Genomic DNA, 15,279 nt, shown 5'->3' on the forward strand with positions numbered 1-15,279 from the left:
TTGGTCGTGCGACCGCCCATGTGACCGCTCGCGCGACCAATCACAAGCCGCGACGTCACCGCTAGGTCCTGGGAGCGCTGATTCGAAGGAAGGAAGGTTCCCGGTTAGTACCAGGGCGCGTCAGAGGGTAAGTATAGCGATATTTTTTATTTTAATTCTTTATTTTACACTTAAATATGGATCGCAGGGCCTGAAGGAGAGTTTCCTCTCTTTCAGACCCTGGGAACCATCGAGTTTCGGCCGACCCCGACACTACTCAGCACTACGGTATTTACTACGTCTTACTTTCGGGGTACGTCTTACATTAGCCGACCCCGCTAAAACCCCCACTACGTCTTACTTTCGGGGGTGTCTTACTATCGGGGAAACAGGGTAGAGATCTTAGTCACATATTCTAAAATAGATTCCCATCTATCATCATTTTTCTCTCCCAATTCAGCTTCCCATTTCACTCTAGACTTGATGGGATGTTTGGCTAGAAGGGTGAATAATAAATCTCTATACACTTCTGAAATTGCCCCCCTTGTCCCGCTGTTCTCCAAAATGGAAGCCAGCGTGATATCAATCTGGATCTCAATAAGTTTTTTCCGACATTGCGACCGATACGCATGCTGAATTCTTTTATAATGATATAAATTTAAATGTGATAACTGGAATTCTGTTTGTAACTCCACTAATGACCCATTAGCTGACCCATCCTTCTAATTCCTGCCTCTCTCCAGGGCACAAATCCTTCCATTTGCTTAAATTTTTGTAAGTTTATATTATCCCATATAGGTGAGTATTTGGTAAGGCCTGTGACACCCCTAATCTGTTTAACTTTTTACCATACCTTATGAATTAGGAGAACAGTAGGAAACCGAGAACCCAGTTTCAAAAATTGCCCCCCTTCCAAACTCTCACCCAGAGGCCATTTTCCCATCAAATAACTCAAACTACTGGGCAATTGCCCCTTTCCCATCTCCTCCCCCCATCCTCCAATATGCTGGCATTGTGCTGATAAAAATATACCCAAGGGTTAGGGAGCGCCAAGCCCCCTTCCGCCTTTGGCCTCTGCAAAGTTTCTTGTTTAAACCTTGGGTTTCCCCCCCCCCATATTAGTTCGTCAAACAGCGATTTCTAAAATGCTGTTTCTAACCAAGTTGTCTTTCTCCTTTTTTAACAGGTGAGCGGATTGTGAAAAGGTGGCGGTCGATCAGGGATCGCTTTAAGAAGGAGTTCAATAAAGAGATGCGGGCCCCCGAGTGGATCTGGAGGACGCAGTAGCACGTACAAATACGCAAGGGCCCTGTCGTTCCTCAGGTCAACGATGGTCACCCGAAGGTAAATATTACCCACCACATGCACTAATGTTTTACATGTCTAACCTCTTTTGCTCTTTCAGCCAGGGCCATGCAATGACAGTATATTAATTGTTTGTTTCTCTCTTTTTCCACAGTACCGTTGGGAGCACTCGGGAGCCTGCAGCACAATTGAACACTTCTGGGGCAATCCCTCAGGAGGCCGCCACCGAGGGACACTTTGACAGTGAGGAACCCTCTGCACCTTCCCACTCTGCACCTTCCCCCTCTGAACCTTCCCACTCTACTGATCCCTCTTTCCCATCCACGAGCGCTGGAGCATCCTGGCCGGTTCCATTGCATGTAGCTGCTGGTGAGAACATAGCGTTTCCTGTACCCCACCCCTCTGCTGCAGCCACCTCTAGTACACCTGTAGCATCGGGGCGGTTTCGCCAGAGGGGTCAGGTACATAGTTATGCTCCCGAGTTCTTGCACCTGAACGCATCGTTCCAGAACTGTCTGAAAGTTTTGTCTGAGCAAATGGCTGCAGGATTCAATTTCATAAATAATAGTACGCTCGAGATGCATACACTTCTGGTAACGATGCGTTCAGAGGCAAAACAGTCACCGAACAACACTTTTTTTCAGTCGGTGCTTGAGCAAATGGAGACGCTATCTACTTCTCAGCAGATGCAAGTAATGGAATCCTGCCAGTCTACTCTAGCGCTAATTGCCTCTAGAGCAGATAGTCTTTCCAACCATCCTCCAACTGGCCCCCCCCTTCCTCCACTGTCCACCACTACAGCCAGTACCATCCTCCTGACCCGTATCATCAAACTGACCGTGCCCCATCCCGCCCACCTCGCCATCATCCACATCGTGCCCCATCCCAACAGCCACAACACTTTCAGCGTTCCCGTGCCCCTTCCCACCAGCCACACCACCAGCCCCGTGCCCCTTCCCACCATCCACACTACCAGCCTCCCGCTCGTGCCACTTCCCACCCATATGATGATCCTGACCCATACAACTTCACATCTACTTCATCCTCGCCTCCTCTCCCTGCCCACTTCCAACAGACTCTATCACCCTCTTCCCAAACATCTTCTACACACATCACTCATTCTGCCACCCAATCCTCACAAAACATTTCCTACACCCCTCCATCCTACCAAATTTCTAACCCCAATCCCACTTTCTTGTCCACCCGCTCAATAGCTTTCTCCACTCCTTCACCCCTAACCGTTGAACATTCTCCACCACCATCACATTCCTCTCTCCACACTCCCACTGTCGAAGTGTCCCTATCAGACAGTGCCTCCGATAGTATCTCCACCCCGACGTATGAAAACATTTAGTTACCCCTTTTTTTAGCGTGTTGTTTAATTATGTTAATAAAACTTTTTGGTTGAAAACTCTCTTGTATTTATTCTTTAGGGACAAATAACACTTTTGTTAAACAAGGTTTATTGGTAACAGTAGTACTTTGGGTAAAACCCAAACAGATGCACATCTTGGTTTAAAAATAAACTCAAACAGGTACCCAACATTGATAAAAGGTAAACCCAAACAGGTACGCAACATGGGTAAAAGGTAAACCCAAACAGGTACGCAACATGAGGGTAAAAACCAAACTGGTACACAACATGGGTAAAGGTTAAATTTATTACTAGGTACATACAAAGTGTTTAAACTCTATCATCCTGCCAGTGTATTCTTCCTTGGGGTGAAATAAAATATTCTGCAAAGTGATCCCGTATTCTGGAAACTGTGGCAGAACTTCTGTATGTCTGGTTGCTATAATCCATCAAGGTGGTTTCGGCAGAGTGGTCCTCAATGGAAAGCTGTTCCTCGGATATAACATAACTGTGTAGGACAACACACGCTTTCACTACCTCATCCACAGTGTCTGTCTTTAAGTTTATGGATGTCAAGAGAACTCTCCATTTGGCGGTTAGGATCCCAAACGCACACTCCACCATTCTCCTTGCACGTGTGAGTCTGTAGTTGAAAATTCTTTTAGTATTGGTTAAACCACGGCTGGAGTAGGGTTTCAAAAGATGCTCTGAAAGCTGAAAAGCTTCATCCCCAACACATACAAATGGCATTGGTGGCACAGAGGTTTGAGGCAGTGGTCTTGGGGGGGAACGGGGGGGGGGAATTGAAAGGTTTGTCCATATAAATGCCGCCCCATAGAAGAATCATTAGAACGGCCATACGCCCCAATGTCCACCGCTACAAATTTGTAATCCGCATCGGTGATGGCCATCAGCACGATGGAAAAGTACTTCTTGTAGTTGAAATACGGAGATCCAGAACCAGCCGGTTTCACGATACGGATCTGTTTCCCGTCCACCGCACCCAAGCAATTGGGAAACTGGCACACTTCCAGGAATCTGTCAGCTACTTCCAACCATGTCTGCATTGTGGGATGTGGAATGTATTCTTCATGCAGACAGTCCCACAGTGCACGGCAAGTGTGCCTCACTGTTCCTGATATTGTGGAAATGCCCAGTCTGAATTGAAAATGTAGGGAAGACAGGGATTCACCGGTTGCTAGGAATCTATGAAGAAAAGGAAGGCAGAAATTACTACAAATTCAAAATATCAAATAAAGAGTCCACAACAAAAGTTGATTCAAAAGAATGCTTACCGAAGAGTGACCATCAGACGCTCAGCCGGGGTAATGGAGAATCGGCAATAGGTATCACTCCTTCTTATCAGATGTTGAACCCGCTCCACCAATATATCAAAGTTCTCCGCTTTCATCCGAACATAGCTGAAAATCTTTTCAGGGTCACCTCGAAGCTCCATATACAACGTTGAAAAGACTCCCCGGGGCATTCTCTGTGCCGTGATGGGGTGGATCCACAAACGGCGTCGTCGCAGACGCATGACACGCTGTCTCTCTTCCTCTTTCTCAATCACAATAGCACAATCACAATCACAATAGCTTTTAATCGATTCGCCTCTGTGATGAAGTCCACGTTGTTCTGCAGAATCTTTGCAATAATGCCATCCATCTTGCTCTGTATCTTGCTCTTCTCCAACCCGTCACAGATGTTAAGAACATTGTATATATAGTTTTCAGCCGGCCAATCACCTTTTTAGCCTTTCAGGGGGCGTTTTTTAAAGCCGGATCCGTAAAAAAACGGAAAAACCGGAGGCAACCGGATGAGCCGGATCCGTTTTTTCACCGGATCCGGACACCTGATCCGGCTAAAAAAACGGATCTGGCTCATCCGGTTGCTTCCGGTTTCTTTTAAAAAAACTGATCCGGTGATGCGGCGCGACGCCGCATCCGGCATCCAGCAAAAAACCTGATGTGTGAAAGCAGTCTTATACTGCTTTCTACGGCCGTAGAAAATTGCAGCATGCTGCGTTTGTCACCGTATTGCGCAAAAAAACGCCAATGAAAGTCTATGGAAGCCCGAAAAATACGGATTACACACGGACCAGCAGTGTGACTTGCGAGAAATACACAGCGGTGTTAGAGAGAAAAGCCGGTAATTCAGTGCGGTGTACAGTAAAATCACACTGACAGCTTACAGTAGAATAGGTAGAATAAATGTGTACACATAGAATGGGTATATATATATATACCTATTCTGTCAGTGAGACACATATATGTATATATATTATTATTTCATACAGCGCGAGATAGCAAAAGCCGGCAATTGAATTACCGGCTTTAAAGCTATCTCCTTCCTAAACCCGACATGATATGAGACATGGTTTACATACAGTAAACCATCTCATATCCCCCTTTTTTTTTGCATATTCCACACTACTAATGTTAGTAGTGTGTCTATGCAAAATTTGGGCTTTCTAGCTATTAAAGGGTTACATGGCGGAAAAAATTGGCGTGGGCTCCCGTGCAATTTTCTCCGGCAGAGTAGCCAGTGACTGAGGGCAGATATTAATAGCCTGGAGAGGGTCCATGGTTATTGGCCCCCCTCTGGCTAAAAACATCTGCCCCCAGCCACCCCAGAAATGGCACATCTGGAAGATGCGCCTATTCTGGCACTTGGCCACTCTCTTCCTATTCCTGTGTAGCGGTGGGATATGGGGTAATGAAGGGTTAATGCCACCTTGCTATTGTAAGGTGACATTAAGCCAAATTAATAATGGAGAGGCGTCAATTATGACACCTATCCATTATTAATCCAATACTAGTAAAGGGTTAAAAAAACACAAACACATTATTAAAAAGTATTTTAATGAAATAAAAACAAAGGTTGTTGTAATATTTTATTCTACGCTCAATCCTTCTGAAGGCCCTCGCTGTTTAACAAATAAAAAATAATAAACCAACAATATACATACCTTCCGAAGATCTGTAACGTCCCACGATGTAAATCCATCTGAGGGGTTAAAATATTTTACAGCCAGGAGCTCTGCTAATGCAGCGGTGCTCTTGGCTGCAAAACCCCGGGGAATGAAGGTAGAGTAGGTCAATGACCTATATTTACCTTCATTTGCGGTGAGGCACCCTCTGCTGGTTGTTCCTTGAGAGTGGGAACTTTCCTAGAAAGCTCCCAGGCTCGAGTTCATATGAGGGCGCCCTCTGCTGGTTGTCCTCATATGAACTCGAGCCTGGGAGCTTTCTAGGAAAGTTCCCACGCTCGAGGAACAACCAGCAGAGGGCACCTCACCGCAAATGAAGGTAAATATACAGTAGGTCATTGACCTACTTTACCTTCATTCCCCGGGGTTTTGCAGCCAAGAGCACCGCTGCATTAGCAGAGCTCCTGGCTGTAAAATGTTTTAGCCCCTTCAGATGGATTTACATCGTGGGACGTTACAGATCTTCGGAAGGTATGTATATTGTTGGTTTATTTTTTTTTTCTTTGTTACAGAGCGAGGGTCTTCAGATGGATTGAGTGTAGAATAAAATATTACAACAACCTTTGTTTTTATTTCATTAAAATACTTTTTAATAATGCGGGGTTTTTTTTAACCCTTTACTAATTTGTCATAATTGACGCCTCTACATTATTAATTTGGCTTAATGTCACCTTACAATAGCAAGGTGACATTAACCCTTCATTACCCCATATCCCACCGCTACATGGGAATGGGAAGAGAGTGGCCAAGTGCCAGAATAGGCGCATCTTCCAGATGTGCCTTTTCTGGGGTGGCTGGGGGCAGATGGTTTTAGCCAGGGGGGCCAATAACCATGGACCCTCTCCAGGCTATTAATATCTGCCCTCAGTCACAGGCTTTACTACTCTGGCGGAGAAAATTGTGCGTGAGCCCATGCCAATTTTTTCCGCCATTTAACCCTTTAATAGCTAGAACGCCCAAATTTTGCATATACACACTACTAACAGTAGTGTGGAATATGCAAAAAAAAATGGGGATATGAGATAGTTTCCTGTATGTCTCATATCATGTCGGGTTTGGGAAGGAGATAGCAAAAGCCGGCAATTGAATTACCGGCATTAAAGCTATCTCGCGCTGTATGAAATATTAATATATATATACATATATGTGTCTACCGACACATATATATATATATATATATATATATATATATATATATATATATATATATATATTACAGTATATATGTTTTGTTTTTTTAACACATGGATCCCTTGTATATCCTTGTATGTTGGTTTTGCAAGCCTGCGAGAAAAACACGCAGTATGGATGCCATACGGATTACATACGGAGGATGCCATGCGCAAAACACGCTGACACACCCTGCCTACGGAGGAGCTACGGACCACTATTTTGGGGACTTTTCAGCGTATTACGGCCGTAATATACGGACCGTATTATCTTAAGCTGAGTGTGACGCCGGCCTAAAGCTCTGTTTTTCTTCCTGGAAAAAGTTCATATTAATGACAAAATTTTTTTCAAAGTTTCATCAAGATCTTCTTAGGGATTCAGTGTTTATTTCAAATGTAAAGTTACTATATAGAAATGTATGGGTTTGCCTTGTTGAAAACGCAATTAAAGTTTAACCTCCGCTAATTTATTTTTAAATAGAGTGAAGTGGAAAGGAAAAATAGATTCAAAAAATTCAACTTTAGAAAAAAAAACTACCATAGATATAGGTATGGCAAAATATGGCGCATAAAGACTGAATCCCTAAAAAGATCCTAATGAAACTTGGAAGATAACGTTGTTGTACTAATATGAACATATTCCAATAAAAAAAACGGAGCTTAAAACCGTTTTTCCGTTTCCAACCATGATAACACTGTACGCATAGGTATGGCAGAATATGGCGCATAACGACTGAATCCCTAAAAAGATCCTAATGAAACTTGGAAGATAATGTCGTTGTACTAATATGAACTAATTCCAATAAAAAAAACGGAGCTCAAAACCGTTTTTCCGTTTCCAACCGTGATAACACACTAGGCATAGGTATGGCAGAAAATGGCGCATAACGACTGAATCCCTAAAAAGATCTTAATGAAACTTGGAAGATAACGTTGTTGTACTAATATGAACATATTCCAATAAAAAAAACGGAGCTCAAAACCGTTTTTCCGTTTCCAACAGTGATAACACACTAGGCATAGGTATGGCAGAAAATGGCGCATAACGACTGAATAATCACCGACTAAAGCATTACATAAACAAATAATTACAATACACAATAAAACGTACCATTTATTAATCTTACTGAGAAAAATGACAACACTCACAACCTAAAAACGTCTACTATTAGGCTGACAAAAAGATACAGGGTGCACTCAGAACCTATTAAATAACCATCTTACCCTACCTTGCCGCGGAGGTTGGGGATGTCTTGTTTTTTGTTTTTTGGTTAGGTGGTATAGTTTACCTAATTGGTGACTGTACATGCGGACTGCTTTTTGTGTATTTTTTTCGGTCTGGTTGCCAATTGGCAGTATTAGGGCGTATCAGGGCCAGACGACGAGAGCGGGGGCGCCATTTGCGCAGGATTATAGGGTGCCAACCCCCGCAGGCAGGTAGCATGTATCTAGGTACAGTCTAATCCTATATCAAGGCTATAGGCCGTACGGGGATAAGTGCAATTTTCTGCTTGATATGTGCTAATCTTTTATAGCATATGTGCACTTACTGTTTTTTGCATCTCCAATTGCATTTTTTGTTTGTTTGTCTGTTTGTATGGTCTGCTGGTTGTCTATCTTCCTCACTTGAGGATGTTCCAGGGTGAGTTAGGGCGAGTCTTCGGTGAGCGGGGGCGCCATTGCGCAGGACTTTTAGGGTGCCAACCTCCGCGGCAAGGTAGGGTAAGATGGTTATTTAATAGGTTCTGAGTGCACCCTGTATCTTTTTGTCAGCCTAATAGTAGACGTTTTTAGGTTGTGAGTGTTGTCATTTTTATCAGTAAGATTAATAAATGGTACGTTTTATTGTGTATTGTAATTATTTGTTTATGTAATGCTTTAGTCGGTGATTATACTTTAATTGGGGCATTTATATTTGTTATATTTTCTGTGATATCGCATAACGACTGAATCCCTAAAAAGATCTTAATGAAACTTGGAAGATAACGTTGTTGTACTAATATGAACATATTCCAATAAAAAAAACGGAGCTCAAAACCGGTTTTCCGTTTCCAACCATGATAACACACTAGGCATAGGTATGGCAGAAAATGGCGCATAACGACTGAATCGCTAAAAAGATCTTAATGAAACTTGGAAGATAACGTTGTTGTACTAATATGAACATATTCCAATTAAAAAAACGGAGCTCAAAACCGTTTTTCCGTTTCCAACCGTGATAACACACTAGGCATAGGTATGGCAGAAAATGGCGCATAAAGACTGAATCCCTAAAAAGATCCTAATGAAACTTGGAAGATAACGTTGTTGTACTAATATGTACATATTCCAATAAAAACGGAGCTCAAAACCGTTTTTCCGTTTCCAACCATGATAACACACTAGGCATAGCTATAGAAGAATATGGCGCATAAAGACTGAATCCCTAAAAAGATCTTAATGAAACTTGGAAGATAACGTTGTTGTACTAATATGAACATATTCCAATAAAAAAAACGGAGCTCAAAACCGTTTTTCCGTTTCCAACCGTGATAACACACTAGGCATAGGTATGGCAGAAAATGGCGCATAACGACTGAATCCCTAAAAAGATCCTAATGAAACTTGGAAGATAACGTTGTTGTACTAATATGAACATATTCCAATAAAAAAAACGGAGCTCAAAACCGTTTTTCCGTTTCCAACCGTGATAACACTGTAGGCATAGGTATGGAAGAATATGGCGCATAAAGACCGAATCCCTAAAAAGATCCTAATGAAACTTGGAAGATAACGTTGTTGTACTAATATGAACTTATTCCAATAAAAAAAACGGAGCTCAAAACCGTTTTTCCGTTTCCTACCGTGATAACACACTAGGCATAGGTATGGAAGAATATGGCGCATAAAGACTGAATCCCTAAAAAGATCCTGATGAAACTTGGAAGATAACGTTGTTGTACTAATATGAACTAATTCCAATAAAAAAAACGGAGCTCAAAACCGTTTTTCCGTTTCCAACCGTGATAACACACTAGGCATAGGTATGGCAGAATATGGCGCATAAAGACTGAATCCCTAAAAAGATCCTGATGAAACTTGGAAGATAACGTTGTTGTACTAATATGAACTAATTCCAATAAAAAAAACGGAGCTCAAAACCGTTTTTCCGTTTCCAACCGTGATAACACACTAGGCATAGGTATGGCAGAATATGGCGCATAAAGACTGAATCCCTAAAAAGATCCTGATGAAACTTGGAAGATAATGTTGTTGTACTAATATGAACATATTCCAATAAAAAAAACGGAGCTCAAAACCGTTTTTCCGTTTCCAACCGTGATAACACACTAGGCATAGGTATGGCAGAATATGGCGCATAAAGACTGAATCCCTAAAAAGATCCTAATGAAACTTGGAAGATAACGTTGTTGTACTAATATGAACTAATTCCAATAAAAAAAACGGAGCTCAAAACCGTTTTTCTGTTTCCAACCATGAGAACACACTAGGCATAGGTATGGAAGAATATGGCGCATAAAGACTGAATCCCTAAAAAGATCTTAATGAAACTTGGAAGATAACGTTGTTGTACTAATATGAACTAATTCCAATAAAAAAACGGAGCTCAAAACTGTTTTTCCGTTTCCAACCGTGATAACACACTAGGCATAGGTATGGCTGAATATGGCGCATAAAGACTGAATCCCTAAAAAGATCCTAATGAAACTTGGAAGAAAACGTTGTTGTACTAATATGAACATATTCCAATAAAAAAAACGGAGCTCAAAACCGTTTTTCCGTTTCCAACAGTGATAACACACTAGGCATAGGTATGGCAGAATATGGCGCATAAAGACTGAATCCCTAAAAAGATCCTAATGAAACTTGGAAGATAATGTTGTTGTACTAATATGAACATATTGCAATAAAAAAAACGGAGCTCAAAACCGTTTTTCCGTTTCCAACAGTGATAACACACTAGGCATAGGTATGGCAGAATATGGCGCATAAAGACTGAATCCCTAAAAAGATCCTAATGAAACTTGGAAGATAACGTTGTTGTACTAATATGAACTTATTCCAATAAAAAAAACGGAGCTCAAAACCGTTTTTCCGTTTCCAACCATGATAACACACTAGGCATAGGTATGGGAGAATATGGCGCATAAAGACTGAATCCCTAAAAAGATCCTAATGAAACTTGGAAGATAATGTTGTTGTACTAATATGAACTAATTCCAATAAAAAAAACGGAGCTCAAAACCGTTTTTCCGTTTCCAACCATGATAACACACTAGGCATAGGTATGGCAGAATATGGCGCATAAAGACTGAATCCCTAAAAAGATCCTAATGAAACTTGGAAGATAATGTTGTTGTACTAATATGAACATATTGCAATAAAAAAAACGGAGCTCAAAACCGTTTTTCCGTTTCCAACAGTGATAACACACTAGGCATAGGTATGGCAGAATATGGCGCATAAAGACTGAATCCCTAAAAAGATCTTAATGAAACTTGGAAGATAACGTTGTTGTACTAATATGAACTAATTCCAATAAAAAAAAACGGAGCTCAAAACTGTTTTTCCGTTTCCAACCGTGATAACACACTAGGCATAGGTATGGCAGAATATGGCGCATAAAGACTGAATCCCTAAAAAGATCCTAATGAAACTTGGAAGATAATGTTGTTGTACTAATATGAACTAATTCCAATAAAAAAAACGGAGCTCAAAACCGTTTTTCCGTTTCCAACCATGATAACACACTAGGCATAGGTATGGCAGAATATGGCGCATAAAGACTGAATCCCTAAAAAGATCCTAATGAAACTTGGAAGATAATGTTGTTGTACTAATATGAACATATTGCAATAAAAAAAACGGAGCTCAAAACCGTTTTTCCGTTTCCAACAGTGATAACACACTAGGCATAGGTATGGCAGAATATGGCGCATAAAGACTGAATCCCTAAAAAGATCTTAATGAAACTTGGAAGATAACGTTGTTGTACTAATATGAACTAATTCCAATAAAAAAAAACGGAGCTCAAAACTGTTTTTCCGTTTCCAACCGTGATAACACACTAGGCATAGTTATGGGAGAATATGGCGCATAAAGACTGAATCCCTAAAAAGATCCTAATGAAACTTGGAAGATAATGTTGTTGTACTAATATGAACTAATTCCAATAAAAAAAACGGAGCTCAAAACCGTTTTTCCGTTTCCAACCGTGATAACACTGTAGGCATAGGTATGGCAGAATATGGCGCATAAAGACTGAATCCCTAAAAAGATCCTAATGAAACTTGGAAGATAATGTTGTTGTACTAATATGAACATATTGCAATAAAAAAAACGGAGCTCAAAACCGTTTTTCCGTTTCCAACAGTGATAACACACTAGGCATAGGTATGGCAGAATATGGCGCATAAAGACTGAATCCCTAAAAAGATCCTAATGAAACTTGGAAGATAACGTTGTTGTACTAATATGAACTTATTCCAATAAAAAAAACGGAGCTCAAAACCGTTTTTCCGTTTCCAACCATGATAACACACTAGGCATAGGTATGGCAGAATATGGCGCATAAAGACTGAATCCCTAAAAAGATCTTAATGAAACTTGGAAGATAACGTTGTTGTACTAATATGAACTAATTCCAATAAAAAAAAACGGAGCTCAAAACTGTTTTTCCGTTTCCAACCGTGATAACACACTAGGCATAGTTATGGGAGAATATGGCGCATAAAGACTGAATCCCTAAAAAGATCCTAATGAAACTTGGAAGATAATGTTGTTGTACTAATATGAACTAATTCCAATAAAAAAAACGGAGCTCAAAACCGTTTTTCCGTTTCCAACCGTGATAACACTGTAGGCATAGGTATGGAAGAATATGGCGCATAAAGACTGAATCCCTAAAAAGATCCTAATGAAACTTGGAAGATAATGTTGTTGTACTAATATGAACTAATTCCAATAAAAAAAACGGAGCTCAAAACCGTTATTCCGTTTCCAACCGTGATAACACACTAGGCATAGGTATGGCAGAATATGGCGCATAAAGACTGAATCCCTAAAAAGATCTTAATGAAACTTGGAAGATAACGTTGTTGTACTAATATGAACTAATTCCAATAAAAAAAACGGAGCTCAAAACCGTTTTTCCATTTCCAACCATGATACCACACTAGGCATAGGTATGGAAGAATATGGCGCATAAAGACTGAATCCCTAAAAACATCTTAATGAAACTTGGAAGATAATGTTGTTGTACTAATATGAACTAATTCCAATAAAAAAAACGGAGCTCAAAACTGTTTTTCCGTTTCCAACCGTGATAACACACTAGGCATAGGTATGGAAGAATATGGCGCATAAAGACTGAATCCCTAAAAAGATCCTAATGAAACTTGGAAGATAACGTTGTTGTACTAATATGAACATATTCCAATAAAAAAAACGGAGCTCAAAACCGTTTTTCCGTTTCCAACCGTGATAACACTGTAGGCATAGGTATGGAAGAATATGGCGCATAAAGACTGAATCCCTAAAAAGATCTTAATGAAACTTGGAAGATAACGTTGTTGTACTAATATGAACTAATTCCAATAAAAAAAAACGGAGCTCAAAACCGTTTTTCCGTTTCCAACCGTGATAACACACTAGGCATAGCTATAGAAGAATATGGCGCATAAAGACTGAATCCCTAAAAAGAGCCTAATGAAACTTGGAAGATAACGTTGTTGTACTAATATGAACATATTCCAACAAAAAAAACGGAGCTCAAAACCGTTATTCCGTTTCCAACCGTGATAACACACTAGGCATAGGTATGGAAGAATATGGCGCATAAAGACTGAATCCCTAAAAAGATCCTGATGAAACTTGGAAGATAACGTTGTTGTACTAATATGAACTAATTCCAATAAAAAAACGGAGCTCAAAACCGTTTTTCCGTTTCCAACCGTGATAACACTGTAGGCATAGGTATGGCAGAATATGGCGCATAAAGACTGAATCCCTAAAAAGATCCTAATGAAACTTGGAAGATAACGTTGTTGTACTAATATGAACTAATTCCAATAAAAATACGGAGCTCAAAACCGTTTTTCCATTTCCAACCGTGATAACACACTAGGCATAGGTATGGAAGAATATGGCGCATAAAGACTGAATCCCTAAAAAGATCCTAATGAAACTTGGACGATAACGTTGTACTAATATGAACTAATTCCAATAAAAAAAACGGAGCTTAAAACAGTTTTTCCGTTTCCAACCATGATAACACACTAGGCATAGGTATGGCAGAAAATGGCGCATAACGACTGAATCCCTAAAAAGATCCTAATGAAACTTGAAAGATAACGTTGTTGTACTAATATGAACATATACCAATAAAAAAAATGGAGCTCAAAACCGTTTTTCCGTTTCCAACCGTGATAACACACTAGGCATAGGTATGGCAGAATATGGCGCATAAAGACTGAATCCCTAAAAAGATCTCAATAAAACTTGGAAGGTAACGTTGTTGTACTAATATGAACATATTTCAATAAAAAAAACGGAGCTCAAAACCGTTTTTCCGTTTCCAACCGTGATAACACACTAGGCATAGGTATGGCAGAAAATGGCGCATAACGACTGAATCCCTAAAAAGATCTTAATGAAACTTGGAAGATAACGTTGTTGTACTAATATGAACATATTCCACAAAAAAAAACGGAGCTCAAAACCGTTTTTCCGTTTCCAACCATGATAACACACTAGGCATAGGTATGGCAGAAAATGGCGCATAACGACTGAATCCCTAAAAAGATCCTAATGAAACTTGGAAGATAATGTCATTGTACTGATATGAACATATTCCAATAAAAAAAAACGGAGCTTAAAACCGTTTTTCCGTTTCCAACCATGATAACACTGTACGCATAGGTATGGCAGAATATGGCGCATAAAGACTGAATCCCTAAAAAGATCCTAATGAAACTTGGAAGATAACGTTGTTGTAGTAATATGAACATATTCCAATAAAAAAAACGGAGCTCAAAACCGTTTTTCCGTTTCCAACCGTGATAACACACTAGGCATAGGTATGGCAGAAAATGGCGCATAACGACTGAATCCCTAAAAAGATCCTGATGAAACTTGGAAGATAACGTCGTTGTACTAATATGAACTAATTCCAATAAAAAAAACGGAGCTCAAAACCGTTTTTCCGTTTCCAACCATGATAACACACTAGGCATAGGTATGGCGGAAAATGGCGTATAACGACTGAATCCCTAAAAAGATCTTAATGAAACTTGGAAGATAACGTTGTTGTACTAATATGAACATATTCCAATAAAAAAAACGGAGCTCAAAACCGTTTTTCCGTTTCCAACCGTGATAACACACTAGGCATAGGTATGGAAGAATATGGCGCATAAAGACTGAATCCCTAAAAAGATCCTAGTGAAACTTGGAAGATAACGTCGTTGTACTAATATGAACTA

General features: G+C 40.3%; 2 protein-coding genes across 2 annotated transcripts in view; both read left to right on the top strand.

Moving 5' to 3' along the window:
• LOC138662946 (zinc finger protein 182-like) overlaps positions 1-15,279 on the top strand; it is an 81,171-nt gene that overhangs the window by 11,075 nt on the left and 54,817 nt on the right. The gene's annotated exons all lie outside the window — the stretch shown is intronic.
• LOC138662945 (uncharacterized) lies at positions 188-2,695 on the top strand. The gene is made up of 2 exons (XM_069748958.1): positions 188-1,323; positions 1,439-2,695. Exons 1-2 carry the CDS (start codon positions 1,310-1,312, stop codon positions 2,496-2,498), a joined length of 1,074 nt encoding a protein of 357 aa, XP_069605059.1. The 5' UTR covers positions 188-1,309; the 3' UTR covers positions 2,499-2,695.

The sequence above is a fragment of the Ranitomeya imitator genome, chromosome 2 (assembly GCF_032444005.1).
Source record: "Ranitomeya imitator isolate aRanImi1 chromosome 2, aRanImi1.pri, whole genome shotgun sequence".
Lineage (NCBI taxonomy): Eukaryota > Metazoa > Chordata > Amphibia > Anura > Dendrobatidae > Ranitomeya > Ranitomeya imitator.